At 49.4% G+C, this 27793-nt stretch overlaps 5 protein-coding genes across 20 annotated transcripts in view; 3 read left to right on the top strand and 2 right to left on the bottom strand.

Moving 5' to 3' along the window:
• Positions 1-2380, bottom strand: part of ANP32E (acidic nuclear phosphoprotein 32 family member E) — a 43473-nt gene extending 41093 nt beyond the window's left edge. Inside the window, exon 1 of the mRNA XM_072769309.1 lies at positions 2273-2380. The gene's annotated coding sequence lies outside the window, so the exon portion shown is untranslated. The remainder of the gene's footprint in view (positions 1-2272) is intronic.
• On the top strand, positions 1716-8560 carry CA14 (carbonic anhydrase 14). 8 transcript variants are annotated; one of them, XM_072769300.1, is made up of 12 exons: positions 2212-2369; positions 2753-2854; positions 4787-4810; positions 5707-5886; positions 6268-6410; positions 6644-6739; positions 6923-6989; positions 7150-7322; positions 7418-7538; positions 7774-7794; positions 7894-7978; positions 8099-8560. In XM_072769300.1, the coding sequence occupies exons 1-12, from the start codon at positions 2351-2353 to the stop codon at positions 8160-8162; spliced, it is 1095 nt and encodes a 364-aa protein (XP_072625401.1). In that variant the 5' UTR covers positions 2212-2350; the 3' UTR covers positions 8163-8560. The 8 variants fall into 8 exon arrangements, with proteins under 8 accessions (XP_072625405.1, XP_072625404.1, XP_072625409.1 ...); XM_072769301.1 differs by having other exon boundaries at positions 2215-2369; positions 7150-7307; XM_072769305.1 differs by lacking the exon at positions 2212-2369 and adding an exon at positions 2390-2520.
• A 312-nt stretch (positions 8561-8872) lies between these two features.
• On the bottom strand, positions 8873-12516 carry APH1A (aph-1 homolog A, gamma-secretase subunit). The gene is made up of 7 exons (XM_072769315.1): positions 12177-12516; positions 11463-11633; positions 11213-11286; positions 10856-10978; positions 10576-10703; positions 10021-10144; positions 8873-9689 (listed from the first exon to the last, which is right to left on the bottom strand). Exons 1-7 carry the CDS (start codon positions 12287-12289, stop codon positions 9625-9627), a joined length of 798 nt encoding a protein of 265 aa, XP_072625416.1. The 5' UTR covers positions 12290-12516; the 3' UTR covers positions 8873-9624.
• Positions 12517-12631: 115 nt separating this feature from the next.
• C12H1orf54 (chromosome 12 C1orf54 homolog) lies at positions 12632-21812 on the top strand. 7 transcript variants are annotated; one of them, XR_012004047.1, is made up of 8 exons: positions 12724-12859; positions 14792-14874; positions 15260-15324; positions 16506-16555; positions 17222-17280; positions 17682-17787; positions 20215-21040; positions 21726-21812. XR_012004047.1 is itself a non-coding variant. In XM_072769317.1 (8 exons), exons 3-7 carry the CDS (start codon positions 15279-15281, stop codon positions 21035-21037), a joined length of 396 nt encoding a protein of 131 aa, XP_072625418.1. In that variant the 5' UTR covers positions 12733-12859; positions 14792-14874; positions 15260-15278; the 3' UTR covers positions 21038-21040; positions 21726-21812. The 7 variants fall into 7 exon arrangements, 4 of the variants coding, with proteins under 4 accessions (XP_072625419.1, XP_072625420.1, XP_072625418.1 ...); XR_012004046.1 differs by having other exon boundaries at positions 16506-16589; positions 17677-17787; XM_072769317.1 differs by having other exon boundaries at positions 12733-12859; positions 16506-16589; positions 17677-17787; positions 20942-21040.
• A 1534-nt stretch (positions 21813-23346) lies between these two features.
• CIART (circadian associated repressor of transcription) lies at positions 23347-27793 on the top strand. Of its 3 annotated transcripts, none has more exons than XM_072769297.1 (6): positions 23347-23484; positions 24186-24602; positions 24773-24848; positions 25078-25156; positions 25276-25387; positions 27138-27793. In XM_072769297.1, exons 2-6 carry the CDS (start codon positions 24237-24239, stop codon positions 27660-27662), a joined length of 1158 nt encoding a protein of 385 aa, XP_072625398.1. In that variant the 5' UTR covers positions 23347-23484; positions 24186-24236; the 3' UTR covers positions 27663-27793. The 3 variants fall into 3 exon arrangements, with proteins under 3 accessions (XP_072625398.1, XP_072625400.1, XP_072625399.1); XM_072769299.1 differs by lacking the exon at positions 23347-23484 and adding an exon at positions 23539-23636; XM_072769298.1 differs by lacking the exon at positions 23347-23484 and adding an exon at positions 23839-23930.

Below are 27793 nucleotides of genomic sequence, written 5' to 3'. Positions count from 1 at the left end.
GAAAGGACAGGAGATGGCGCCAGAAGGCAGTGCAATGCCTTGGGTTTAGCCAAGCCCAGGTTAAGGAATGTCCCGGAGACAGAAGTAGGAATTAAAACAAACAATTAGTCAGAGTTTGAAGGCTACTAAGTTGAAGGGAGTGGTAGTGGGGTGGCATTTTATTTTGTTTTAATATGTAAGGACCCTCCTGACACCTACTCCAAATTACCTCGGGGACAACAGAAATATTCATGGTAGAACAAAAGATCAAAATAAAGGCAAGTGCCTGGATGATGGTGCTTGCCTCCTTTCTCCCTCCTTCCCAGAAACCAAGGCCTTTGTCCACTTGGGAAGCATGAGGGCCTGGAGAGGCTGCTCACTCAGAAGTGGGAAGGTGCTGATTTGGGGCTAAGACATTTTTGTGAAACAATGTTTATTTCTGTAGGCAAAATCCCAAATCCCATCAGCAGTGAAACACTTCCCCTAAGCAGTCACACGTTTTAATAATAAGATTTTAAAATTTTTTAAAAATTCACGAGACAACCAGGAGGTGGCGCCTGGCAAGACACTACCTGCCTGGGGAAGCTGAATTCCAGGCGCCACTGAAAGGGAACTCTGACCCGGCAGAGGTCATTCTGTCCAGGCCTATTCTTCCCCTCTACCACCACCCTGTGCAGTAGATGTCTCTGCTTTTCTTCTTTTCTGTTTCTCTGTGTTAACTATCCTGATTTCCAGGATGTTTAGTTTACACTTTATACCTTTTATTCTTCTTGGATGAGATGGGGCTTTGGGGGAACCTCAAAACATAAAATGTATCTGTAAGGGAAAAATAATTCTGACAGGTCATCACATCACATCCATCAAATGAAGAAGGAAATGACATCTGGCAAATGGTTTTGCTTTGCAGATCAATCACAGGGCACAGAAAGACAAGGCAGTTCCTGCCTCAGGAGGCCCGGATGATCCAGCACATGCATTATTCTGTTCATTTGGCATTTATCTTGCTCCCTCATTTAGTCTCTGCTCCCTTTGTTTTGGTTTCTTCTTGCTCCTTGGCAGGAGGGACAAGCGCAGAGTGAGTTCAAATGGGTGCATCCTCAAGGCTGTTGACTCTGGTGAAGGGCACAGAGGAGAAAGAGGTCTCAGCGGCTGGCTTGAAATTATCTGTGTGTTTCACATTCTCTAATGAGGGATTTAAGATGTACATTCCAATCGGGATTTCCAGTCCCGTGGGGAAACAAGCACCAGCCCACATTCCTGAGACTCAGCAGGCTCTGTGTTCTACTCATCCAACTCCCTGGTGGCAGATTTTATCAGTCCTACTTGTCCTGCCTCAGCCCTTTGTTGGGCAAGAAGGAAGACCCTGGGTCCCACTTCCAACTAGATCACATGGTCTCTCTCTCTCTGCTCTCTCCCCACCCTTTCTCTAGAGTCTACCTTTTTTTTTTTTTTTTTTTTTTTTTACGGTGGTAATGATGTTCCTGAGGTCTTCCGATCTCTCCTCCTGCCCTGGCCTCCCTGCCAGGGGTCAGTGTCCTCTTCAATGACAAAAACCGCCCTAGATCTGGGCTCCCTGGGGAAGGAGGTAGCTGGGCCTGGCAGTTGGAGCCGCTGTCTCTCTATGTTGCTGCAGCAGCCCCTCCCCCACTGGACACACAAATGGGCATTATACAGCAAACAAAACCACCTCCCCCCCAACCCAGGCCACACAGGCACGTGGACCCAGGCCTCACCGTGGGAAGCGGGTGGTGACAGGCGCAGGAAGAGATCGCTCCAAGCAAGGTCTCTTGCCTCAGTTCTCTTCTTTATTTTCCATGAGCTAGCTTTTATTTTCTTTTCTTTTTAAGACTCTATTTATCCACTCATGAGAGACACAGAGAGAGAGAGAGAGGCAGAGGGAGAAGCAAGCTCCATGCAGGAAGCCCGATGTGGGACTCGATCCCTGGACCCTGGGATCATGCCCTGAGCCAAAGGCAGATGCCCCCCGCTGAGCCACCCAGGAGTCCTCATGAGCTAGCTTTTAGCCCTTGACTTCCTACCCTCCACCTGCACCCCGAGTCCCCAGCTCCTCCAGGTTGTCTATCTCCAAACTTTGGACTCTTCCTATTCCAGGGCAGCTCAAATTCTGCAGCGACAGGAAATAGATCTTCCCCCACTCTGCCCCATACCACCCAGGAGAGCTGCCCCTTAGAGAAGCCACAAGGGGAATGAGAACACAGTGTCCCCCCTGAGGGGGCTGGACTGGACCCCGAAGCCCTCCTCCCGTGCCCCGGCTGCCCCAGAGGACACCTACCTGGACAGTGCCGATGAGAAGAACAGAGGAAGGAAGAGCTCACCCCAGTTGGGCTCCTGAGCCAGGGCCAGGGCTCCCATGAAGCTGCACACTCCAGGTCCGCATGCCCAATCGGCTATTTAAGGAGCTGTTCTCCAGCAACCCAGGCAGCCCCCCCACCCCCACCCTGTACACCCGTCCAGAGCCACCTTAAAAGCAGGAGGCAATTGTGAAGTCGCTGGCCAGCAAGTGGACTGAAGACTGTAGAGGTAGATTTTTAAAAAGAGGCAACGAAAGATTTGTCCTAGGGATCCAAAACCCTACAGTACCCTACTGAAAACCAAATCCCCTGGAAGCCCACAAGACAGCAAGAGAAAAAGAGATAAATACAATCAGCTCAGCTCCAAGAAACTCCTCTCTCTCTCTCTTCCCTCCCTCCCCCCTCTCTCCCCTCTCTCCCTCATCCCCACCCCCCCCACACTCTTTCTCGGCCAACCCTAGTCCCTCTAGTCCCCAAACTCCCAGTACCTGCTTCTTCTGGGGATACCATGCTGTTCTTCAGTCTCCTGCTGGAGGTGATTTGGATCCTGGCTGCAGAAGGGGGTAGGTACATCTGGATGTCTGTGTGTCTGTCGGTGCCCAACTTCAGGTTTACTTAATGGAGTGGAGGGGGGGGTGGGAGGAGTATAAAAGGAGCTTGAATAATGGACTCAGGAATGTGGGGGAAGCGACAGGAATGGGGAGAGGAGCACTTTCCTTCCTCCCCCTTTGCCTGTCCAGGCTTACTGTTTGTGGGGATGGGGGGAGGGCTGGGGAGCAGAATGTGTATGCACACTGTACACACTGCAGGGAATCTCCTCGCAGTCTCGAGATTCTCTCCCCACTCTTTCCCTCACTGCTCTGGTCCCAGGCGACCCTCCCAGCCTTCTTATTTTCCGAACTCCCTTAATTAGGGAGCCAAGAAAGCAGGGCATGAAAAGATAGAGGACTGATGGGGGTGGGGGCATACCCCTACACTTTCTAAGTAAGTCAGACCTGGATCCCCAACTATGAACCTCCAGCTAATATTCTCTCTTGATTCTATATGGGGCCACGGATTTCCAGCTTCTCCCTGAAAGCAGTAGCAATAATAGTCAACACCATTGGGCCCTTTAAAGCTTACAAAGGACTTTCAGAAGCTCCTAGGTGAGGAGAACTTGGGAGACTAGGCTCCAGTGCTCCAAAGAGTCCCCAGGACCTCTACCCCTCATTTTTTAGTTTCCTTTGTCTAGCACAGTATTGGGTACACAGTAGGTGTGTAATTAAAATCCCTTTGGAAGAGCAGGGGGAGGAGGAGGGCCCAGAGAGCAGAAGGGGAATGCAGGGAGGGTGACAGGGTGAGGGAACCAGCCAAATGGAGAATTGGAAATTGCCTCTGAGGGAAAAGGGGGGAAAAAAAAAAAAAAAAAAAAAACCAACAGGGAAAAAAGGGGAAGAGCTAAAGAACTAGCATGTTGAGGATCTGGTGGGAGGGGAAGGCAGGGCTGTCAGCCCGGACCTAACTCCCTGAGGAGAGTGGGTTTCGAGTTGTGTGAGTGTCCCTGGATGCTGGTGAGTGAGAGGCTGCCTCCAGCCCTCCCCCCTGGGCTGCTACTCAAGAGGTGTCTAAACCAAGGGATGGGCCAAGACAAGAGCCCAAGGATAAGTTCAAGGATATTTCAGAAGTCTGAGGAATTTGAGGGAATGAAAGAGAGAGAGGAAGGAATTTAGAATTTTCCCCCAGAATTTGAATTAGAATTCGAATTGGAATAATAGAGAAATAATAACAGAGAAAACCTGCAGGAAAGCCTTCCTTCTCTCGTTGAAGCCATTTGGCCCTGGGTAAGAAGGGACCCTAAGGCCTGAGATAGGACTGCAGAGAGCCGGCATGTGACCCAGCTGGCAGCTCTCCTTTCCACACACAATGCCTCACTTTCAGCCTGGCTGCCTATGCCCACCCACCAGCCTCAGCGTGGCGGGGACCCTGCCCGGGCTCCCACCTTCCCTGGGCATCTAGGGATCCAGGGAGCCGAGGCTCCGGGCAATGGGGAAAGTTCCCCCAGAGCTCCTAGGACCGGAGGAGAAACCTCCCTGCGAATTCACAGCCGGGGGCCCCACCTCGCCCGACGCTTCAGAGCAAATGAATAACGGCCAGTCCCCACGGGGAGCACCCCCACGTGCTCCCCCGCCCCCACCCCCGCTCAGTCCCCTCCTCACACTCACACACCCCGCCCTCGGCCTCGTCTAAGGGTCCGATTGGCTCGGCGGGGCGCGCGGCTCCGGCGGGTGCAGGTTAATTTTAGTCCCGGGCGCTCTCGGCGCTGGTCTCCTCCCCCTCGGCTCGGCACGTACCGCACAACCCCGCCGCAGATTTTTAAATAGGGCTCCCCGCCGACCTTTCCCCCGAGGTGTCGGGTTTCAGGGCTTCCTCCGGGAAGCGCTAGGGGAAGGGGGGCGGCCGAGGGCGGGAGGCCGCTGCCCCCGCGCCTGGCTGCAGCCGCGCTTTCTCCCCCGCAGGTCGGCAGCACTGGACGTACGTGGGTGAGCGCAGCCCCAGGGGCCCCCGCTGCCCTCTCCCACCCGGGCCTCTCCACCTGCCGAGCGCCGGGCAGTTCCCCTCAGCCTCCGCCCGGCTCCTCCCCGCTCTGGGCCCCCAGGCCCCAAGTTTACCTGGAGGACTCCCAGCCCCAGCCCTGACCGCCCAGCCCCACACGTGCCGGTGGGGCCCCGAAAGCCAGGGGTGTCCTCCGTCAGCCTGTGTGGGAAGGAGGCAGCTGGAGTGGGGAGGGGACCAGGTGGGGAAAGGAGCACTGAGCTCAGCGCCCATCACTTCTGGCTTATCTCTGACTCAGGGATCCCACCTGCACCTGGAATTGGGACAGAGCCTGAGGTCGGGGGGTGAGGAAGAGCCTGGAGGATACTTTATGATCCTGGCGGAGGTGGACTCCATTCCTTTGAACTTCTGACTCATATGTGAATTCCAGAGTCAGGGCAAGGTCCCCAAGTGATCGAGTGATCGCAAGAAATGAGTGGTGGAAAGTCAGTAAGGGGATGGAATCCAGAGGCCGCTTAATAGGGGCGCCCCTAAGGAGACTTCCTCTTTCAAGGATCATTTTTGCTTCCCCAGCTTCCCTACTTCTAGACTCACCTCTCCAGCATGCAGGTCTTCTATCCATTCCCTTTTCCTTATTCAGTTTTCTATCCCCAAACTACAGAAAAGTAAAAGCCACTACTCTCCTGCTATCAGGATAGCAGAGCTGGGATTCATCAGTGCCTCAGGGAAGGTGAAGGGTGCTGCAGCAGCCAGTCCAGCAGGGACCCCTGCCTCACCAAGCCCTGCACCACTGGGGTCTTTGCCTGGGTCGGGAGTGGGGGGCATCCTGTAGGATGCAGGATGCTTGAAGGGCAGGACAGATGTCCATGGTAATCCCCACTAGGCCCACACGGTCAAGACCACTGGCCAGCCTCTCACCCGGAGTGTGGCAGCAATGCCCAATCCCCCATCGATATCCAGACAGACAGTGTGACCTTTGACCCCGAGTTGCCTGCTCTGCAGCTCCAAGGATACGACCAGCCTGGCACTGAGCCTTTGGACCTGCACAATAATGGCCATACAGGTAAAAAGCCCAGGCTCCAAGGAGGCATAAACTCCAGTTCCAATCTAAGGAGTCTGAGGAAAGAAGCATTTGCCTAACTTCTAAATTCTCAGATGGCTTTATCTAGAAATTTGGAGATGCGAGAATGGGAATGAAGCTCCTTATAGCCAAAGGCGGGGAGTGAATGTCTACAATCGGTGGATTTAGCATCATAACGTCAACTTGATCCTCATTGAAAAGGGGGAAGAGATGCTAGAAAAGCAGTGGTGAGAAGGACTGGGTGCTGCTAGCGGAGGGAGGCAGAAAAGGCTGGCCAAGTCTCCCAAGGAGCAGTGGCTATGGAGGAGTGAGAATGTGACCACACTCCCCCACCGACTTGAGCTTGCTCTCTTTTCCTTACAGTACAACTCTCTCTGCCCCCTACCATGTATCTGGAGGGACTTCCCCGAAAATATGTAGCTGCCCAGCTTCACCTACACTGGGGTGAGACAGGATCCCTGAGGGGATCAGAGCACCAGATCAACGGTGAAGCCACAGCGGCCGAGGTACCAGGGAGCAAAGCTTGCACTAGGACATGGTTGGTGCCAGGGAAAGGAAGGCTCTGGAAACTGGGAAAAGTCATCCTTGGAGGATAAGGCCAACTTTTGTGGGACAGGTTTAAGGCATGCTGAATATTGCGGTGGTGGTGGTGGTGGTGGTGGTGGCAGCTGGGGTCAAAGCCTTTGGAAAGGGGTGGTGGAGGAACATTAAGTGATTTCATTCCTCTCCCCTCCCTTAGCTCCACATTGTACATTATGATTCTGACTCCTATGACAGCTTGGGCGAGGCTGCTCCAAAGCCGCAGGGCCTGGCTGTCTTGGGCATCCTCATTGAGGTCAGTGGTCCCCAATCCCTCCCAGCCTCTCCCCACTCTGTCCCCACCCCTCAATCCAATTCTGTCCATGTCTATTGCTGCTCCCTCACCCTTAGCTGGGCAGCAGCCTACTCTGATCATTTTTTCTCTATATGAACACCTTACGCCAAATGTGGACTCATTCCAAACTCTCTCCCTTTCCAGGTGGGTGAGGCTAAGAATCCAGTTTATGAACATATTCTGAGTCACCTCCATGAAATCAGGCATAAAGGTGAGCCTGAGATTAGACTTCAGGGGGCACTTCCTCACAAAGGCCTATGAGGCCAGGGATGACAGTGAGTTAGGGGCCAGGAGTTTGGCTTCTGGGAGCCCTATCTGGGTAAGCTGGGGTACAATGAGGGGGAGAAGAGTCCCAGTCTCTTCTCCCCCAGATCAGAAGACTTCAGTGCCTCCCTTCAACGTGGGAGAGCTGCTCCCCCCACAGCTGAACCAGTTCTTCCGCTACAATGGCTCGCTCACCACACCCCCCTGCTACCAGAGTGTGCTCTGGACAGTCTTCAATCGAAGGGCTCAGATTTCCATGGGACAGGTGAGCGGTGGAGAGGTGAGGCAGCAGGGTCATGGTTAGAGCCTCAGACCCTTTCCCATTCCACAAAGTGAGTGACATTTCTCCCCTAATCCCACTCTTCTACTCCTCAGCTGGAAGAGCTTCAGGAAACGCTGTTTTCCACAGAAGAAGAGCCCTCTAAGCTACTGGTACGGAACTACCGAGCCCCCCAGCCTCTCAATCAGCGAACAGTCTTTGCTTCTTTCATCCAAGGTGACTGCACAGGGCTTGGAAAAGGAGACAGGAGTTGGGGGACTCAATGGCAGGAAAATGGGAGACCCTGGGAGGAGAAAAAAGAAGGCTAGAAGGGGAAGGGGACTTGCTTGGACCAGGAATCCCTCCACCCCTGAGTGCCAGATGATCTTCCCCAGCACAGAGGCAGAGTGTGCTGCTCCCAGCTGTGATGGGGAGCGCAAGGCCCACTGACCAGTGTCTTCTTCCCTTACAGTGGGATCCTTGTATACTACAGGTAAGACAGCCAGGTAGGAGGGGCCGGGGGCGTCACGTGAGGGAAAGTCTCATTATCTGTTAGTCCCAGGATGACACCTTCTGTGTTTCTCTCTCCCAGGCGAAATGCTGAGTCTGGGAGTGGGAATCTTGGTTGGCTGTCTCTGCCTTCTGTTGGCTGTTTATTTCATCGCCAGGAAGATTCGGTGAGGTCCTACTTTTCATTTCTTTGGTCCTTTTTTTTCCTACTAGGAAGCACTCTATTCCACCTTTAATCTGTTTCACCTAGGATACTAGTCATTTTCATGAACCATTCCCCCTTCTAGGAAGAAGAGGCTAGGAAACCGGAAAACCGTGGTCTTCACCTCAGCACGAACCACAGAGGCATAGACTCCTGTGCCAACATTATGGATGCTCTCCCTTCATGGATATCAGGGAGCTTCTCGAATGAGGTGCAGGGACTGGCCAGAAAATACTGTAGGAGTAGTGGGTAGTCACCCCTCTTTTCTGTAGACAGCCCCTACAGAAAGGCGTGGACAGGCTCTTGTTCATGGAGTAACAGATAGCCTTCTTCGGCCTCTCAAACATGTAGATCAGGACAATGCAGATGGCAAATTATGTTTAGTTGTAGGGGAAGTTGAAGATGTACCCCAAAGTCCTCCATCCCCCTATCCTTGTGTCTCTTTCCCTAGATATAGAACAGGACCTCCCCTTAGGAAAAAGAGTTGCTGCTGTTAGGGTTATATTTTTTTGCTCAGTATATCTGGAAATTAAACTTTCTAACCCTACCTATGGTTTCACTTTGGGGACTCTTAAGAGTGGGGGAGCTCCTTAATCTCTCTGGTGACAGAGGTGGGCAAAGGACAGGGGAAAAGAAGCATGAGTGAATAACTCTTTTTACCACAGTCTTGCAAGGGGAGATCCGCCTCTGGAAAATACTTAACCCAAAGTTCCTGACATGTGAGACCACCAGCCCATATGTCTGTCCGTACAATCAGAGGTTGCCAGGTTACAATGGAGGTCGGATAAGAGATGTGGAAGGACAAAGAAATCTCAATTAACATGTTATCCCCTCCCTTAAAAGCCAAGTTCCCCCACAATTATAAAGTCCTTTTTATTAGTCAAAATCACAATCACCTTGATTAAAAGGATGGGACATGCCATCCTTAGCAGAAAATGATACAGTTTATAGAAAACCTCCCTGCCAGCCCACTCCCACCCCCCAATTAAAAACTAGAAAAAAATCTGCCCTCCTTCCCTGTGTGTCATGGTAGTCTGACTTCTCCAGTGGCATTGCAGCTCTGGAGTGGGTCAAGCTCACCGCAGCACCCTCCACTTCACCTTGGGGAGGGGGGGGATGCTGGTGGTCAAGGAGGTTCAAACAGTTCCAGTAATACCAGTTTCCCAAACATGCACTTCCTTCCTTTCCCCCAAGGCCTGGGACAAAGCGGAAAGGTGGATAGAACTAAGCCCCGCCAGGAGGAGCAATTTGAGGAAGGAAAATATAGTTCAAGGAGGGTAGGAGAATTCCAACACACCTCCTCCCTTCCCTGCCCCCTACTCAAAAAAAAAAAAAAAAAAAAAAAAAAAGGCAGTTTGGGGTCTTTATCACACCAAAAATGGTTCCCCTCAGACCTGAGAAAAAGACCAAGATGCCCAGTCTGGGGAGGAGGTACTTGGGAAACTGAGAGCTCGTCTACCCTTGAGCCTCCACTAATTTCATCTCCACAGCAACAGGTAAGCTAGGTCCCTTTCCTTGGCAACCTGCACTGTCCAGAACTGGAGGTGGAGAAATACAGGGCGAGGAGATCAGGAGGGCACCCCAGGCCTAGGGGTTCCCCCCCACGTTCCCTCAGTCCTCGGGTGGGATGCGCAGGGCAGAATACACCATCACCCGACTGTCCTCCTGCCGTCGGCCTGCAGAGGGGAAGGGGGGTGAGTCTTGCGCAGGGTGAGAGCAGAGCACTGACACATGGGGAGTCCTGGACAACAAGGGGGTCCCCAGATGGTGGGGATCAGTAAGATTCAAACCCACCAGTCACTGACTGGCTGAACCCAGGCTGCTCCTGGTAAAGCCTAGAGACTAAAGGTCACCAGTGGACAAAGCAAAACCCTGAAGGTGGTGGGATAGACCGACGAGGAGACAGAATGGTGGGCAATGGACCTGGGCTAGGGCTGGGCTCAGTCATGGGCAGTGGGCAGGCAGGTGGGATCTGTCAGGCGATCAGTCCAGGTAGTCAGTCCTTACACGAGAGGCTGCGTTGGATACTTCGGAAGGAACCTCCAGCTGTGATGAAGGCCCAGAGCCCCATGGAAACAGTGACTGCATAGATGGGCAGCAAGCTGGCCTCATACCAGGGGTTCAGGAATGTCTAGGGATGGGGTTAGAGTAGAAAAGAGGTTAGCTTCTCCCTCTATCTAATCCCAGCATTCTCTTCGTGCCTTTGACCCAAACCTCCCCTCGGGTGACTCACTCAAATCCCCCAGTCCTTCCCTTCAAGGCTCCAACATCTTGTGGTTAAGAGGACTTTTGATTTTTCAGCTCCCTCAGAGGTTTCTGCCCCTCCTGTTCACCTCAGGCCATTTGTATTACAGTTTGCCCAATCCATTCAAACTCCTCCCAGAGCATCCCCACAGTAGGTTATACAATTGATGCAGAGGTGAGAGACTTCTAAACACTTACCTGTCTGCCTCCTCCCTAGGCATGTTTGAAAATGTTAAGAAGTAAGAATATATCTCCCCTCCATCCCACTCACCATTAAATTTTTTTTCTCTCTAACTCGGGCCCCTGTCCCAAACTCACCAGTCCTGATGTCAGTAGGTGACTCCCAACCACCAGGCCCAAAGCCCAGTACCGTCTCCTTTCACAGGCATCAAAGAACACAACTCCCCAAAAGGTATGGAGCAGGATAATGGCTGCTGTCAGAAAGGCTGCAGGGAGGGAGATGGGGATGAGATACATCCCTCATCTTCTCCCAGCCTCCTGAGATGTTGAGCCAAAGAAGTCTCCCAGAGAAGGCCAATAAATAAGAGAGGGCCAGGGATGGATGGGGCATGAAGGCAAGACAGAATGCAGACCTTACCTGAAGTCAGGAAGTAATAGGGTGAGTCTCCGTGGATGCCAACCACACCTGGCCCAAGTGCATCAGCCAAAATATTGATAACAGAGAAGACACCACTGATGATACCGAAGGAAAGACCAGAAACTGGGGGGAAGGAGGGTCTCATCAATGTCAGAGATTACTATAGCCTGATTACCAGTGATGCCGCCCCATTCCCAGTCACAATTCCCCCACACCTACTCTCCCTCCAGACCACCTCTCCTTGGAAGTCAGATATGAAGGAAAAGAAGCAGCCACTTAGAACATGTGGGTGTTTTTGACTTCCCCAGGAGAAGGGGGTGTCCAACTCCCTCCTCCAGTCCCTCTCCCTTGGCTCACCATAGGCCATCTGGCGGATGGAGATGGGTGATCTTCCGTCCTCACTCAGCGATGCTAACCCCTCATCTGCCTTCCTGGGGTGGGTGGGGTGAGGTGGGGTAGGGGAAATATGAGGGAGGGCAGAAATGCTCCTTTCCCTCTTAAGTCCTCCCTTAGTGCCTCCTCTTCCAAACCACCACCCAGGGGCTGCCCCACTTCTCATAATGCAGTCCTCTGCCCTTCTCCCCTCTGAACCATCCCATCTTCTTACTTAAGCAGCTTGTAGTAGGCAAAGCGGAACACCTCCTGTAGAAGGACAGAGACCGCAGCACCAAAAATCAGGAGGCCATACTGGAGGCGGGCATCTGACCGGTCGGTCACATGGACCAAGATGAACCAGACCACAGAGGCCAAGAGCAAGGAGACCAGCCAGAAAAATGCCCTGAGGAGAGACAAGGGCAATCAGACAGGCCAGGGTAGGGAGAACCAGAGAAATCAAGGAGGAGAACCAATCAAGGCTGCAGCATGGAAAGTGTAAGTTAGACTTCCGGATGGTCAGGGAGACTGGGAGGAGATAGGCTCGGTGACTCCACTGAGGGAGTCATTTAGGGATCTGAGCGCAGGGGAAGGGCTAGAAATCTGATTAATGAGTCTTTAGAACGATGAAAGTCAGAATGTACGCGCACAGTGGTGAGAGGTGTCCATTCCTGGATCCTCTCTTAGGCCGGCGGAGGTCAGCACACCCCCCTCATAAGTCTTGGCCTTGGGCCTCCTCTGACGTCGCCGGGAGAAGAGGAGGAATCTGTGCGATCCCTGGAAGGCGGAAACCAACTGCGGGAAAAGGCAAATCATCTAGACCCCTGACTCGATCCTTTCCAATCTGCACCTCCGACTGGTCTCCCCCAATTCAGGCTCCCAAGCTCGCCCGGCCCCTTCCGGATCTCTCTCTGGCGCCCTCCCGCGTCTTGTCGACCCCCTTACTCACCCCGCAACCAAGATGATGACGCGAAGAGGGTCCCCAGCCACAGTGATCAAGAAAAGCGCAAAGGCCGGGCCGAAAGCGACGAAAGTGCATCCGAAAAACACTGCGGCCCCCATGGCTGAGCAGCTGGGGGCAGGGTGGAAGCCTAGCCGAGAGGGGTGGAGCGGGGAAGCAGGCCAGCTAGGGAGTCCGCTTGGGGTGGCGGCGCGACCCCGTGAGGGGCGCGGTGCAATGTCACCCCCGGACCCCGGGGAAGGGGAGGGGGACACCCAAACCCCAGATACAAGTCTGCGCGACTTCCTCTACGGAAGCCGAGGAGGGAACAAATCCCGGCCGCAGCCCCATGGCCACCTCCCATCCAATCCCGAAAGCCAATGGCGAGCCGGCGGGGGCGGGGCGGAGGGGGCGTGGCAGTACTACCTGCTGGGAGTTGTAGTCCTTCTGCCCTCCCTAGCCTCGGATCTGGGTTCTGGGAGTGGCTCCAACGGGTCAAAGAAGGGAGCGCATCGGGCCAGGCCGGGGTTTCTGGGTCCCGTTGGACCTTGGCTGCCGTTCCCTTTCGTGATTTTGTGGGGGAAGGGTGGTAGCAATTCTACGTCTTCTTGAAGAGCTGCAGGGGGTGGGGGGCGGGGAAGATCCTGTTGGAACCTCTAAAGGACGAATACACAGAAAGCACAGGATAGAAGGTACAGGGAGATAGGGACGCGTATTGTTCTTACTTGAATGACAGGAAATGAGCTAGAGCTACTGCCTAAGACGTGAAGGTTAGACTTAAAAGTAAGAGCTCTTTCAACAGGCTAGTATAGGAAATATGCACTTCAGCGAGTGTTACCGCTAATGAAGCCTTCATCTGCCATGACTGGAGAGTCAGAGAAACGAGGAGCCTGGACAGAAGTGTTAGGAAAGAGGTTACATGGGATTCGGTGTTAAGATTGAAAGTTAAGACTGTTGGTAAAAAGTAATTCCAGCTATGGAGTTGAAGGAAAATCACACACACACACACACACACACACACCAGCCAAATCACAGTTCCTTTTAGGTCATACTTCCTCCATTTATTTTCTGAAAATGAACCTCGGTGGTGTCTTTTCCTCAGACTGGGGGAAGGCACAGAGGTTGTGGGTATTACAGTGAGAGGAAATTAAAGTAGGAGAGGAGGGTATTGTAACCTCATTTGGATGGGGGTAGGGTCAGTCTTTAGAGAGGATGTTTAGGTAAAAGAGTACCAGGATGGTGAAGTAAGGAAATCTGGAATACTGTTTTTGAGAGATTAATCAAAGTACCAAAAAACTATAGAAATTGTTCAAAGAGAACCAGCTTCCTTTCCGTCCTGGAAGCAATTTATGACTTAATGCATACAGGCACATCCACACAAGCATTTTACTTTTTTTTCCCCAGGAAATTCTCAAAAGGACCTGGAGGCATAGATTGTATAGATTTACATGGAATATCACCATCACCAAGCAAATCCTCCCCCCAAAAGGTTGAGAGGGTGAAAACATCCTGGTCAGTGCTCAAAACTCCAGTGTGTCTTGCTTCTGAGCCTAGCAGGCCGAGTCAGGGGAAGAAATAGGAGTATAACAAGTCTTCTCATTTCTCCTTTGAGCCATTACCGCAGCATCTTCTGACTGCTAGGAGCAGGCTCCAAATGTGTCTTGTCCGCAAGTGGTTCCACAGGGACTCTCATAGTGCCTGGCTCTTAGTAGACATTAAGTAGATGTTTACTAACTTCCTTTTTAAAAACATAACTATTCTCTTTTTAAAGATTTATTTATGGGATCCCTGGGTGGCGCAGCGGTTTGGCGCCTGCCTTTGGCCCAGGGCGTGATCCTGGAGACCCTGGATTGAATCCCACGTCAGGCTCCCGGTGCATGGAGCCTGCTTCTCCCTCTGCCTGTGTCTCTGCCTCTCTCTCTCTCTCTCTCTGTGACTATCATAAATAAATTAAAAAAAAAATTTAAAGATTTATTTATTTATTCATGAGAGACACATGCACACAGGGAGAGAGAGACAGAGACAAAGACAGAAGGAGAAGCAGGCTCCATGCAGAGACCCCGATTGGGGGGGTGGCAGGGAACAGGGACGGGACATGGGACTCCCGCATGGGATCCTGCCCTGAGCCTACGCTCAACCACTGAGCCACTCAGGTGTCCCAAAACATAACTATTCTTATTCTCTTACCTGTGAACCCTGAATTGCTTATCAGAGTAGGCCTAGCATATACATTGCTAAATGCTTCTGAGTTGGATTAAATGAAAATGGGAAATATAAAAGCAGAAAGGGTGAGATGAAATCTATCCTTGTGGGCTGGAATGAAGGGAGCATACCAAGTGGCTGAAAGTGGGAGAAGGGGGTGGCATCTACACAGGAAGAGAGGCTGCTTCCTCCCTTCTTCCATCCTGTAACCAGAAAGTAGAGAAAGAAATGAAGTGAGTTCGGTACTTACCAGAAAGGAAATAAACTAGTTTTGGCTGAGAGATTTTTATCAGAAGTAATGCCTCAAGCGCTTTGAGTATCAGACAATGATGTTGACATTGCTCCTGTACTTCATAGTCCAAGACAGGCAGAGGAGAGGGTGGTTTTTTCCGTCTAGAAAAAAATGCTCATCCCTTCCTCAGAACATTTTGACTGTGAAGAAAGCGATTGTAGATAAGCTTCAAGTCCGCTTGGTGGTGGTCAGCTACGAACAGTGAGAAAGAGGGTGAGCTTTTTGTGAGGATTTATAGGACGGAAGGAGGGGAGGAGGGGGGGAGACTCCTGGGTAGGCTGAGGGTTTTTTGTTTTGTTTTGACTCTTTGCTTGTTTGTTTGTTTGTTTGTTTGTTTGTTTTGGTGGTGGCATCGGATCTAATCTGAACTGGATCTAGTCTAGGGCTGGGGGAGCAGAGTGAACACATTCGCATCAAAACCTACTTTGCCTCTCTTAATTTGGGCAGCTTTGGCTGACCAGTAGTAAACTGAAGATCGGTCAGCAAGTGGGTGGGGAATTCTACCCCCTGGGAGAAGAGTTGCAGCAGCTTTGGAGGAGGGCGGGAGGCGGGGTAAGTTTGGTAAGAAATGCTGTAATTTCCTTTTTTACTTTCACAGCAATAGTGCAGAATCCGGAATGGATGTCCTCTTCGTAGCCATCCTTGCCGTGCCACTTATCCTGGGTAAGTTTACTTCTTTCCCTGAGCTTTTTTTGGCCAGGTCTTTTATCATAAGTGCGGTGAGAGAAAAGAAAAATGAAGAGAGAGTGAGAGGTGCAATTTAATGGGGAGTGATACACTGATCTGTGCCAGAGTCCAGTATCAGGGCGAGAGGGAGAGATCTGGGAAGTAGAGCCAAGAGAAGGGGAGGAAAGAAGAGACAGCTGACAGCGGATGGAGCCCCAGACACATGGGTGACCTAACAAGAATCACTTCAGCTCTCCATCACTAGTGTTGAACAAGATGGAAAGGGACTACTGACAGGGTGAAGGAGAGAGGTGAGGCTCTTGAAAGGTGGGGCAGTCTGAAAATAGTGAGATAAGCCCGGGGATCTCCTTTCCCAGAAGGTTGGAGAAAAACCATCATATTAGTAAGGAAACAGAAATGGGGGGTGGCCTTTAGAGTAGTGGAGGACTGGCTTCCCTCTGGGAGAGAGTCCCAAAAGTAGCTTGGCTCCTTCCCTCCTTTGTTCCCAGTCTGCCAGGTACTCTCATTGTTTCCTTTTCCTCCAGATGTGTGTGTCATTGCCTGGGGTTTGGGGAGAGCATTCAAGGAGCTTAGGGATGTGTTTATAAGGAGGCCTGGAGTCCTTGATCTAATCATGTCAAAGCCACATATTTTTAGTCCTGGGAAGGAAGAAAAACTAATGTAGATGGGTCATTTGGTCCAGCTGACTCATTTTGAGAGAGCGGATGTTAAGTGGCTTCTTCAGGGTTATTCTGCTAGTTAGCAGTGGATCCGGAACTAAAGTCTAAAATCCTAAGGATGTGTTTGTGTTGGGTGCGAGAGCCACTGAGAAGAGAAATCAATACAGTCTGTGGAATGCTAGAGAGGTGATTTGGAGTTCTTCATTTCTGGCATCTCTGCTTATTAACTTTAGCTCTCATTTTGAGTTTACAGAATGTGAAGGGACCCGTTTTCTCTCTAGGAGTTCCTGAATTGAAAGGGCATGGAATAACAGGCCTCATCACAGATACGGAGCTCCAAAGACTGAGAAGGGTTTAGAGGTACACGGGCAGTGAGATAGTAAGACCCTTGGAGGGGAGGCAGAGAGAAAAGAAATTGATAGAGCTGAGGTCAACTTCAGGTGTCCTCTTGCTAAGGAGTTCCAAATACCCCTTGACTTCTAGTCCTTGTCCCCGCAGGACAAGAATATGAGGATGGAGAAGGACTAGAAGAGGATGATTATTATCAGGTGGTCTATTATTATACAGTCACCCCCAATTATGGTATGTATAAGGCTCTGACCCAGAACAGGATGGGCAGAGGTTTGGGGGATACTTAGTTCAGAGACTTTCCCTTTCTCTATGCAATTGCAACAACTAAATCAGAGAGAAATTTGGCTATGAGCAAAGAGCTTTTCAAGGCTCATGATGTTATTTCTCAAGCTAGTGATTTTCAATTCTCTGGAAACTGGTTGAAACAATTTGAAGATTTTCATATTTGTAAACTATTTTAGCTATCAGGTTGAATATATAAATGCAGAAAATATAAATGCAAATACATTTACAAACATATTTTTAAAGATTATTTATTTGGGAGAAAAAGCAGAGCAAGAACATGAGTGGGGGGAGAGGGGAAGAGGGAAGGGGAGAAGCAGATTCCCCAGTCAGCAGGGAGCTGGATGTGGTACCTGATCCCAGGACCTCAGGATCATGACCTGAGCCAAGGGCAGATGCTTAACCTACTGAGCCACCCAGGTGCCTCTTTAACATTAAAGTTCATTAGAATTAGATTACACCAGTAGATTTTACAACTTGAGCAAGTTAAAGGTATCCTGAGCAATTTCTTCCTCTCTCCATTTCTAGACCTACTGCTACCTTTTTCATTTGTCATTACTATTTTTTTTTCTCCTTCCCAGATGACTTTGGTGCAAATTTCACTGTTGATTACTCCATGTTTGAATCTGAGGACAGACTGGTGAGCAACCTCTACATCTAAGCGGGTCAAGATAGGTAACAGTTAAAAGGAAACTGGGCAATGTTGAAATGTAAATGATTAGCAGAAATAAAAATCAATTAGGTGAAATGAAACTGGGAAGTAGGCCCAAAGCAGCTTTGTTAACCACAGCTGAGGAAAAGAATAAAGCCAGAACTCAGTAGGTTTGCTAAGACATTGAGAGGGAGGGGCAGTCTTGGAGTCAAGGGAATTGGTGAATGGGATGGGTACATAATCCATGCAAACATAAAGTAGGGAGGATTCCTGAGTTTAGGTTTTGGGGGGTGGGGGTGCAGGAGAGAGGGACTCTAAATAATCTCTGAGGATGTTGGATGGAAGCAATGATAACTCTGTGTTTCTTGATCCTACTGAGGGCAGAACAGGTTGGATAAAGAGGTAAGGGAAGCAGCAGAGACTACCATTAGTCATGAAACAGAAGGTGCAGACCCTCAGAAGCCTGAAACATTGAAACCAATGACAGTGGAACCAGTGAGTGGATTGGGGATGGTGGGGTGGGTAGTGGGGTGGGGGATCCCAGGGCTGGAGACAGAACAGAGGGAGGCTTCGGTGGAAGAAGGAACCAGATAACTAATACAGCAATGCAGGTGTCCAGCTCAGCTGAGCAATCATACCTTTGAGTTTTTTTTTTCTTTGAGATTTTTTTTTTAAAGTTTTATTTATTTATTTATTTGAGAGAGAGAAAGAGAGAGAGACAGAGCAGGGGAAGGGCAGAGGGAGCAGGAAAGAGAGAATCCTCAAGCAGATTCCCCACTGAGTGTGGAGCCTGACATGAGGCTAGATCCCAGAACCCTGAGATCTGAGTTGAAACCAAGAGCCTACCACTTAACTGACTGGCCCACCCAGGAGCCCCTCCATTGAGATTTAATACTAACCTTGTGTTCAGAAACCTGGGAAGATTTGGTGCAGTTAAATTTCAGTTCAATAATACTGAAATGTGGGATCCCTGGGTGGCGCAGCGGTTTGGCGCCTGCCTTTGGCCCAGGGCGTGATCCTGGAGACCCTGGATCGAATCCCACATCGGGCTTCCGGTGCATGGAGCCTGCTTCTCCCTCTGCCTATGTCTCTGCCTCTCTCTTTCTCTCTCTGTGACTATCATAAATAAATAAAAATTAAAAAAAATAATAATAATACTTAAATGTTTATGTAACCTATGACTAAAGCTGTGAAGGATGCTGATGATGATGAAGAAGAAATCTATGATGTTGTTATTGCCCTCAAAGTATGTATAAAACTCACTTACAAAACAGAACAACTGCTTCTTCCTCTGCCTGTGTCTCTGCCTCTCTCTCTCTCTCTGTGACTATCATAAATAAATAAAAATTAAAAAAATTTTTTTTAAAAATTGGGATCCCTGGGTGGCACAGCGGTTTGGCGCCTGCCTTTGGCCCAGGGCGTGATCCTGGAGACCCGGGATCGAATCCCACGTTGGGCTCCCGGTGCATGGAGCCTGCTTCTCCCTCTGCCTGTGTCTCTGCCTCTCTCCCTCTCTCTGTGACTATCATAAATAAATAAAAATTAAAAAAAAAATTTACAAAACAGAACAAAATGAAAAAGGTTCATAACAATGTTCAGTTACATATAAATTGAGAGCATATGACATAGGCAAGTTTTTAGTCAGTGGAAGGACGGAGATCAGTATACGCTGGAGTTGCATGGGAGACTTTTAGGTGACTGTGTTTGAGATACACTTTGAAAGATAGGTGAGCTTTTGATTGGTAGTAAGTTATGAACATATGAAAACAATTAGAAGAAAGAATGGAAGTTGAAAGAGCTGCATTGGTGAGGAGATGGAACAAGCATGGCCTGTTTAGTGGATAGGATATGATTGAAGGAGAAGGTAGATGGGAAAGAACAGTGGGAAATTAAGAAAAAAATTAAAATCTACAAGGCTCTTAATATTTGCTTGGTAATTTCACATAGGTAAGGGAAAATAGGGCTGAATTACAAGAGAATCTGAAATGTCGGGCTAAAGACTGGACATATAAGCAATCGGGAGCCTAGTAAATTCTCCAGTGTGGTAAAGATACAGTGAAAGTGGTAATTTAGAAGAACTATTTGGTTGTATGCAAGATGCAATGAAGTGGAGAGAGATGCATGAGACTTATATCATTCCAGAAACAACCATTAAAGGCTTGGACTAGTGAAGTAGCGTTTTGAATGGAGAGGAGAAAAATAAGAAAGATTTTGAGTGCCTGGGTGGCCCAATGGTTGAGCCTTTGGCTCAGGTTGTGATCCCGGGGTATTGGGATTGAGTCTCACATCTCTGCCTCTCTCTGAGTTTCTCATGAATAAATAAATAAAATCTTAAAAAAAAAAAAAAAGATTTTGAAGAAATGCAGCGGGCAATAAATGAGGAGAGATTTGAAATAACTTACACATTTGAATATGGACGTCTGGGTAAATGGCTGACCAAAATGGGAACTGTGGAAGGTCAGAGCAGTTTAGGACTGAAGTTATAATTTAGGTATTGGCCAAGCTGAATTTATGGTGACAACCCTATGAGGGTGTCCTAAAGGTAGCTGAACTCGATCAGAGCTACAGTTTGAAGTGCAAAGTCACAGTTACAAAAGTAGACAAGCTCAGTAGAGCCAGTACACAGAAGACCAAAAGGCCAATGACTGTGCCTGTACTTAGAAGAAGGAGGAGGAAGAGGAATAAATCAAGAAAATGGAGAATTGTTTGAAGAGGTTGGCAAATAGGCAAGTCTGTATTATAGAATCTAGAAGATGAAGTTTAATATAATCAATAAGCTACCAAGAGGCCAAAGAAAAGGAGGTCATTGGTAGCTCCAAAGAAAGAAGTTTTAATTGAGTTGAGCAAAAGGTAGGTTTTTGTGGAATTAGAGAGGAAGTACATTGGTTTTTTGTTGTTGTTGTTTGTTTTTGTTTTTTAAAGATTTTATTTATTCATGAGAGACACAGAGAAAGAGAGAGGCAGAGACAGAAGCAGGCTCCCCACAAGGAACCTGATGCCCACAAGGAACCTGATGCCGGACTCAATCCAGGATCCCTGGATCAGGGCCCTAGCCGAAGGCAGACGCTCAACCGCTGAGCCATCCAGGCGTCCCAGGAAGTACCTTCTTAAGAAGGGAGGGAAAGTATAGACCAATCGCTTGAGGAATCTGGTAATGAAAAAAAGAGAAGCAACAGCCAGAAAGGGCAACAGGACCAAAGGGTAGCCTGAATATAGTTGAAAACAGAGGAGAGGAGTCGGTAGGAATGGAAAGTTGGTGCTTGATGACAAGGACAGGCAAATATTTTAAGGTATATAGTAGGCTACATTTAAATTGTAAACTCTTTGAAGAAAGGAGCCATGTCTTAGTCACATTTCTATCCTGCTGTAGCACCTAGCACAGTGACTAAGCATATTGTCATGCACATAACAGATAAAAAATACACATCAGTGAATTGTGTTGAGCCTCCCTAGTATGGTCAGGAGGCTGAAAGGCACAGAGGAAGGAATTCCTCATAGTTATGGGGAGGAGAGCTGTATCTTTCTGTAAACTCAGAAGAAAGGAAGACTGAGGTTGGTGTCAAAAGATGGCCATCCTTCCACAGGGGGAGGAGGGATGGTAGGAAGGATGACACTGCCCTACCATGGGGGGATGTCTGTATTTTAGCAGAGTCCAGATCTGAACGATGCTGTATCCAGTCTGCAGAGTCCTGTTCCCCTCCTCCTGTCCTGGGCCCTCGTTCAGGGGGGGATGTATTTCATGTAGAAGGTGAGAGTGCAGCCACTGGCCTTGGGGAAGTCAGTGAAGTCATTTTTTACAAATATCTCTGGCTAATGTTTCCAGCCTGGTCAAGTCTCAGCTGCTTGAAGGATGAGGGATCCCACTTAGAATGATCTTATCTAATTTTAAGGTTTAGGAGATGTTGAGGCAAAGACTTTTTGAACAAGAGTCATTACTTTTTCTGAACTGGGAGGACTTCAGGACCTCCGGCAGTAGAAGCAGACCTCCCCATTTCCAGTCTGCCTTGAAGAATCAAAGCTGGTTCCAGCCTGGAGGTGGCTTAAGATATGGCAGTTGCCAGAGGGCATAATGGGAGGAGCCCTACAACTTGGCAAAGTCAAGAGCCAAAGTTCAGAGGCAGAAGGGGTGGTGGTTGGTTCCCTAAAGTAGAGGAGAGATGGTGGAGGCAAGGAGGGGAGAGAAGCCTGTGCTATAGGAATTTTAAAACTGGGATTCTAAATAACTATGGAGAGTGGTGAAGAAATTTATCAGAGGAAGGACTGAGGAGGGGGAGGGGACACATCTTCCAGGAGATCTCATGGGGGAAATCTAGCCCAGAATATGAAATCTGGGGAGTTTTCACAGAGGCTGGGGGGGGGGGGGGGCGGGGGGGCTTCAGGGACTTCCTAAGCCACCTGAGCCTGGTGTTTTTCCCTTTCTTTGCTTTTTTTAGGACAAAGAAGCCTGCTACAACTCTTTGGATGGGGATTTGGGAAGAGGAAATTGGAAGATAAATAAATGAAATAATTTGGCTACTCTACTCCTTCATGAGGGTCTGTTCTAATCTCACAACACTAAAGAGAGCACCAGGATATGGGGATAGGAAGGGTAGATTAGAAAGAGAGTGAGATAGGGGATCCCTGGGTGGCTCAGTGGTTTAACGCCCCTGCCTTTGGCTCAGGGCTTGATCCTGGAGTCCTGGGATTGAGTCCCGGGCTCTCTGCATGGGGCCTGCTTCTCCCTCTGCCTGTGAATCTGCCTCTTTGTCTCTCATGAATAAGTAAATAAAATCTTTAAAAAAGGGGGGGGGGGGGAGTGAGATAGCAGTAGAATTAGAGGGAATAATTAGGACTGTGAATAAACCTGAAATGTGAAGAATGGAGAAGAGCACCAACAGACAGTTAATTTCATCTAATGCTATTACTTTATTACACATGTTGAGACCGCGTGTTTGGGAAAAGAGAGTTGAGGTTTATGTAGAACACTTTTTTCTTTTTATAAAATAAGCACATTGTTAAACATATGTAAAATATTAAAAACTACTTAGAATAGATTTTAAAAATCACACCCTCCTCCACTTACACCCCCAACCCCCAACAATGTGCCTTTTCCAGCTCGTAATTAGGGCAGGCAGGGACACACTTTAATTCTTTCTCCGTCCTCGAGACCCTAATCAGAACGGGGCTGCCCCCTTGCGGTCTCCTCGGTGTCACAGCGTCAATCGGCCTGTCGTCCCTGAGCCCCCGTCCCCTTCGCGGCATTGTACTTCCAGGCCTGCGAGGAGCACCAAGTAGTAAATTCCAGACTTGGTCAACTACGGACGCGCACCTTCCCTCCTTCCGGGCCTTTCGAATCTTCTCCAGGGAACACGTAAAGAAATGAAGCCGGACAAAGGTTTAATCTAGGAAATCAGGAACCTACGCGGGCTTCTCCGTTCCCTGCGCAGGGCCAGAGAAGCCCGCATAGGCAAGTCAGGGACGAGCGAGCTGGGCTTTGACCTCTGGAGTCGTGGCTGGCTGGTATCCGAGCTGGTAACGTGCGCGGCGGGTTATGTAAGGAAAGGGCCGGAGCAGCCACCCCCGTGGGAGTGCGCGAGAGGACGCGGTGTTCTCGGCGGCAGTTCCCACCCTCCCACCCTGCAGGGCAGGAGGCAGCCAGCCTGGAGGAGGCAGAGGCGGAGACGGTGAAGCGCGGACCTGCGGGTCACGAGGGCCCCGGGGGCGGCCGAGAGACGAGAGGACACACAGGGGCGTCCATCCGTTCTCTCGCACGTTGCACGCCCAAGTCGCCGATGGCTTCCACGTGCGGCCCTCGTGAGAGGAGGCGCTCAACCGGGAGGGGGGACGGGACCGGAGGGGGGGGTGGATCTGCTACTGAGGGGGAGCCGGAGTCCTACTCCCACATCCCAACACGCGCGCCTCCCAGCACACAACCAGTCTGCACACAGTAACTGCACGTCTCCTGCCCACCACCATCCTATTTAAGGCCACGGGCTCCGCCCTTTCCACTCTTTCCATCCTCCTCCTTTTCTCCTCACCGGGTCCTTCTTGCGAGCCGCATGTAGGGGCGGGGCACGGAATGCTTCCCTTCCAGCCAATCGTCATCTAGCTGTGCCTCTATTGGCCGAGCCCCTGGAGGCTGTAGCAAATGGGATGCGAACTTGGATAACATGCGTCACGCGCCGCCGACTAGCCAACCAATGAGGCCGCGAGGTCTGTGTACGCAGGGGGAAGGCACGTGCCCGGCCGCACGTGTCTGGGAGGGGGGAAGGGGCGGGACCAGTCGGGGAGAGGCAGAGGTGGGCAGCCCCGACCCGCAGAGTTGGAGAAGGAGCGGGAGACAGCCAGGTGGCGGACCGGTACAGGTGCGGGGGCTGGTGGGCTGAGGGAGCGTTCCGCGCCTGAGGATCAGACCCGAGGGAGTAGGTTTCGGGACCGAAAGCGGAGCTTGGTATTGGGAGGAATAGCCTCACGTGGCAGGCGCGACTGTGGAGGGTCCCGGCGCTGGGATACGGTTCAGAGATTGGGAAGGGGCGTGGGGTTACCGTGGGGAGCGTTCCCTACAGGGTCACTAGGTGGGCTCACCGGTAGCCCTCGCTGCGGGGGTCAGGCTGGGAGCAGATCTGGTGAACAACTGTCGGGGGAAGGTGTCAAGTCAGGTAATTTACTCTGAACGGAGGGGAGGAAAGGACAGTCTTGTGTCAGATAAAGAAGCTGCCTGCGGAGGCCAGAGGGGCAGTCCAGGTTCTTAGCTGAGCGGGGCAGGCAGAGGAGGTGACTTTTTCTATTTTCTCGGAGACATGTAATGCTGGGGAGGAGAGAGGAGGTATTATCCAGTACACCCCAATCCCCCAGTCTATTTTCTAATTTTCAGATGATGGTTACAGATTTCTGGCTTTGCTCTTCACTTGCAGGTTCTGATCTTTGGGTACTCCGGGAGTTGTTCAGCCCCTGCTTCTGAACCTATGGATTCTCCAGCTAGCGATTACTCCTGTTCTTCCTACTCTCTGTCTTCCTGTCTTTCCACCTCCCCAGTGAACAGTGACTTTGGCCTCCCGTCAGATAGTGAGGGGGAGGACAAGGGGGCCCATGGCCCCAGGTCAGATCCTGCTGGGCAGAGGGGAGGTTCTCGGCCCAGCCCGGGGCCTATCCGCTGCAGGCAACGAACCAAGGTTTCCAGCAACCAACATACAGCATCTCACCTGGAACAGCGGGGCTTGGCCTCTCCTATGGTGGGATCTGGGGTCAAAAAATCAAGAGATGGTGAATTACAGACCAACGTAAACATCCAAGGTTGTACCACAGAAGGAGACCTGCTCTTTGCTCAGAAGGTAAGAAAAGGCAGGGGAAAGGAGACAATACTGGAATGGCTTAGCACCCAGCTGATGAGTAAGGACCCTATGAAGACAGTGTTGTTTTTGGGCTGTGGAGGTGGGGAAGAACAGTACTGTGTGGACAATTCTGTGAGTCCTCTCATAGCCTTTGTCCGGTTTTCCTACAGTGTAAAGAGCTCCAAGGATTTATCCGTCCTCTCACAGACCTACTGAATGGGCTGAAGATGGGTCGATTTGAGAGAGGTGATTATCTAATAAGTTGCACTTATTTGGGCTAGATTAATCTCTGTCTTTCTCTCAATGTTTTAAATGTGTTATTTCTCTTAAATCTTTGTAGCCTACATTATTCCTTTTGTGCTTCTGTGATTTAATTTATTTAGCTGAATCTATTTTAACCCTGTTTTGTCCTTCCTTTACCTGATGAAATTCTTGAATCTCAACCTTTGATGTTTTTCTCTCTCCCTAATCCCAGGATTGAGCAGTTTCCAGCAGAGTGTGGCAATGGACAGAATCCAGCGTATTGTAGGTATTTTGCAGAAGCCACAAATGGGGTAAGTTCCCCCCTGGTACTTTCCTCAGTACTTCATAAAAAAGGAGATATCTACAATCCTGTTTTGTTGCTTTTTTCACACTTAATGGCTTTTTAAAGAAAAAAATTTTTTTTCCACAGGGAGCGTTATCTAGGAACCTTGCTACAGGTAGAAGGGATGTTAAAGACTTGGTTTCCTCATATAGCTGCCCAGAAGTCATCATTGAGTAGTAGCAGGCACCAGCTGACCAAGGTAAGAACATACAAACCTGAGGGAGAAATAGGGTAATGAGGAAATGAAGTGTACATGCAGAAATCCTTTTGTTTTCTTCTGAGTCTTTTCATCTTTTTCAAAACAGGTTTCTTTTCAGGGGAGGAAATGCCTAACCTTCCTCATTTTTTTTTTTTTTAAGATTTTGTTTATTTATTCATGAGAGACACACAGAGGCAGAGACAGGCAGAGGGAGAAACAGGCTCCTCACAGGGAACCGGATGTGGGACTCAATCCTGGGACTCTGGGATCACGTCCTGAACCAAAGGCAGACACCCAACTGCTGAGCCACCCAGGCGTCCCCTAACCTTCCTCATTGTCTTGATTCGTGTATGATTTTTGTTCTATTTTGTTCTTTAAAAATTTTTATTCATTTATTTATTCATGAGAGACACACACAGAGAGAGAGAGAGAGAGAGGCACAGACACAGGCAGAGGGAGAAGCAGGCTCCATGCAGGGAGCCTGACATGGGACTCAATCCTGGCACTCCCGGATCACACCCTGGACTGAAGGCAGGCACTAAACCCCTGAGCCACCCAGGCGTCCCCATTCTATTTTGTTCTGATCACTACTAAGAACTCCATGAAATTTAACCCTATCCCTCATGTTGTAGCTTATCTGCTTTCTGCATAGATACAGAAGGCTTTTTTACCTGAACAAATGAGTCATGCAGGAAGAGTCCTTAGCTTTCCTCTACAACTCCTTTTTCCTCTGTTGCCATAAAACTTTTTCCTTTTCCCTCTTTTTTCTCCTACCCAAGCATCCTTACCAAATCCTCTGAAAGTGTGGGTTTCAAGAGGGAGGGGAGGAGGGCACCCATAGGACACCCATGGAAGGAGTGTTGGATAGATTCTTAGACCTAATGTGGAAGTGACCTATTTTCCGTGCCTTCAAATAATAGGGTATTTATGAGGGTACTCAAATGATGGGGAGGGTAAAGTTTTCTATAGATAATGGATAGCCCTTCTTATTTTCAGTCAACCACAGTTATTATTGGTGTGGGAATAACTCATTTAAACATAAGCAGGAGGATTTTGCCTATATTAATTTACGTTTCTTAAGAAACTCAACAAAGGGAAATTAGAATTTGAAATACAGAAATTGAATAAATAAATAAATAAATAAATAAATAAATAAATAAATAAATAAATAAATAAAATGCAGAAACTGGGAAATGATGATCCCAGTTAAAAACAGACTTTTAAAAAAGTTCTAAAAAGTAAAATAAAATAAAATAAAATAAAAATAAATAAAATAAAATAAAAAAGTTCTAAAATGAATTGTTTTATAAATAGTGAGAACCTATGGGACTGTTTGTTTTATTTTGCCTCTCTGGATGTCCAGTGCCTAACTTAGTGTGTGGTACACAATTGGCCTTCAAGTATTTGTTAAGTAAATGAAAGTATAATTAGGCTACTAAAAGTTTTATTTGATCTTGGCCTGGCAGGAAATGATCTGTTGCATAAGACTAGGTATGTTTGCATTGCAAACAGAGTCCCCAAGGAAAGAGAGAGAGAGAGAGAGACAGGCAGAGGGAGAAGCAGGCTCCATGCAAGGAGCCCGATGGATGTGGGACTCGATCCTGGATCTCCAGGATCACACCCCAGGCTGCAGGCGGCGCTAAACCGCTGCGCCACCAGGGCTGCCCAGAAAGAAAAGTTTTAAGCAACCAAGTGGAGTTAACCTGAAAGCTCTCTCACATATTTTTTTTCTCTCATCTCCCCCTTCTAGCATTTTCCAAGCCCCCACAGTTACTCAGCTGCTTCTTCTCCTGCACCTCCCCTGGAAAAGATGGACAAGACACAGTTAGGACATCTACTGCTTAAACCAAAGCAGCCTTGGCACCTCACTGAATGGCCAACTATGCACCTTACTTGGATCCACACCACTCCAATCTGCAACCCCCCCCTCATTTCCCCAGGTACCATTTCCTTTAGCCATGGTCCTTTAGGCACTGGAGCCAGCATTGGTGTCATCCTTTTTGTCCAGCATGGAATGCAGCCTTTCACCCACTCTGCCCCAACCACTCCAGTTCCGCCCACCACAGCGTCTCCTGTCATCCCTGTTGATCCTAAGAAACTCTCTAGAGAGGGACCTCATTGCCACAGTTTGCCAGCAACTCTGCCATCAGACTGGAGCTGTACCCTGTCTGGCCCTGGTCTACCCACTATGGCCAGAGAGATGACCATGGGACATCTAGAGCAAATGAGAAGCCATCCTCCAGTTGCTCCTGAGGTCCATTCTCTCAACCCCTAATCCAGGACTTGAGACTGTGGTTTCTAATTTGTGTAAATGTATGTCTCTCATATATATTTTTTACTTTTCATGTGTACATTTGTGTTGAGGGAAGAGAAGTCCTTTTTGATTAAAGAAATTTTATACCTGAA

Source organism: Canis lupus, chromosome 12 (genome assembly GCF_048164855.1).
Source record: "Canis lupus baileyi chromosome 12, mCanLup2.hap1, whole genome shotgun sequence".
NCBI classification, from domain to species: domain Eukaryota; kingdom Metazoa; phylum Chordata; class Mammalia; order Carnivora; family Canidae; genus Canis; species Canis lupus.
This window is presented reverse-complemented; position numbering and strand designations above follow the sequence as displayed.

What these genes read in the sequence shown, in the direction of transcription:
- CA14 (XM_072769300.1), top strand. An exon ending in GATCCTGGCTGCAGAAGGGG is followed by an intron (nt 2,855 to 4,786) that starts GTAGGTACATCT and finishes TCTCCCCCGCAG; the next exon opens with GTCGGCAGCACTGGACGTAC. An exon ending in GACAGGTGAGCGGTGGAGAG is followed by an intron (nt 7,323 to 7,417) that starts GTGAGGCAGCAG and finishes TCTACTCCTCAG; the next exon opens with CTGGAAGAGCTTCAGGAAAC.
- APH1A (XM_072769315.1), bottom strand. Translation starts at nt 12,289, where the DNA reads ATGGGGGCCGCAGTGTTTTTCGGATGCACTTTCGTCGCTTTCGGCCCG. An exon ending in ACCTACTGACATCAGGACTG is followed by an intron (nt 10,145 to 10,575) that starts GTGAGTTTGGGA and finishes CCCCATCCCTAG; the next exon opens with ACATTCCTGAACCCCTGGTA. An exon ending in TATCCAACGCAGCCTCTCGT is followed by an intron (nt 9,690 to 10,020) that starts GTAAGGACTGAC and finishes TCCCCTCTGCAG; the next exon opens with GCCGACGGCAGGAGGACAGT.
- C12H1orf54 (XM_072769316.1), top strand. Translation starts at nt 15,279, where the DNA reads ATGGATGTCCTCTTCGTAGCCATCCTTGCCGTGCCACTTATCCTGG. An exon ending in TTGAATCTGAGGACAGACTG is followed by an intron (nt 17,281 to 17,676) that starts GTGAGCAACCTC and finishes TACTGAGGGCAG; the next exon opens with AACAGGTTGGATAAAGAGGT. An exon ending in AACCAATGACAGTGGAACCA is followed by an intron (nt 17,788 to 20,938) that starts GTGAGTGGATTG and finishes TCTGTATTTTAG; the next exon opens with CAGAGTCCAGATCTGAACGA.
- CIART (XM_072769297.1), top strand. Translation starts at nt 24,237, where the DNA reads ATGGATTCTCCAGCTAGCGATTACTCCTGTTCTTCCTACTCTCTGTCT. An exon ending in TTGCAGAAGCCACAAATGGG is followed by an intron (nt 25,157 to 25,275) that starts GTAAGTTCCCCC and finishes TTTTTTCCACAG; the next exon opens with GGAGCGTTATCTAGGAACCT. An exon ending in GCAGGCACCAGCTGACCAAG is followed by an intron (nt 25,388 to 27,137) that starts GTAAGAACATAC and finishes TCCCCCTTCTAG; the next exon opens with CATTTTCCAAGCCCCCACAG.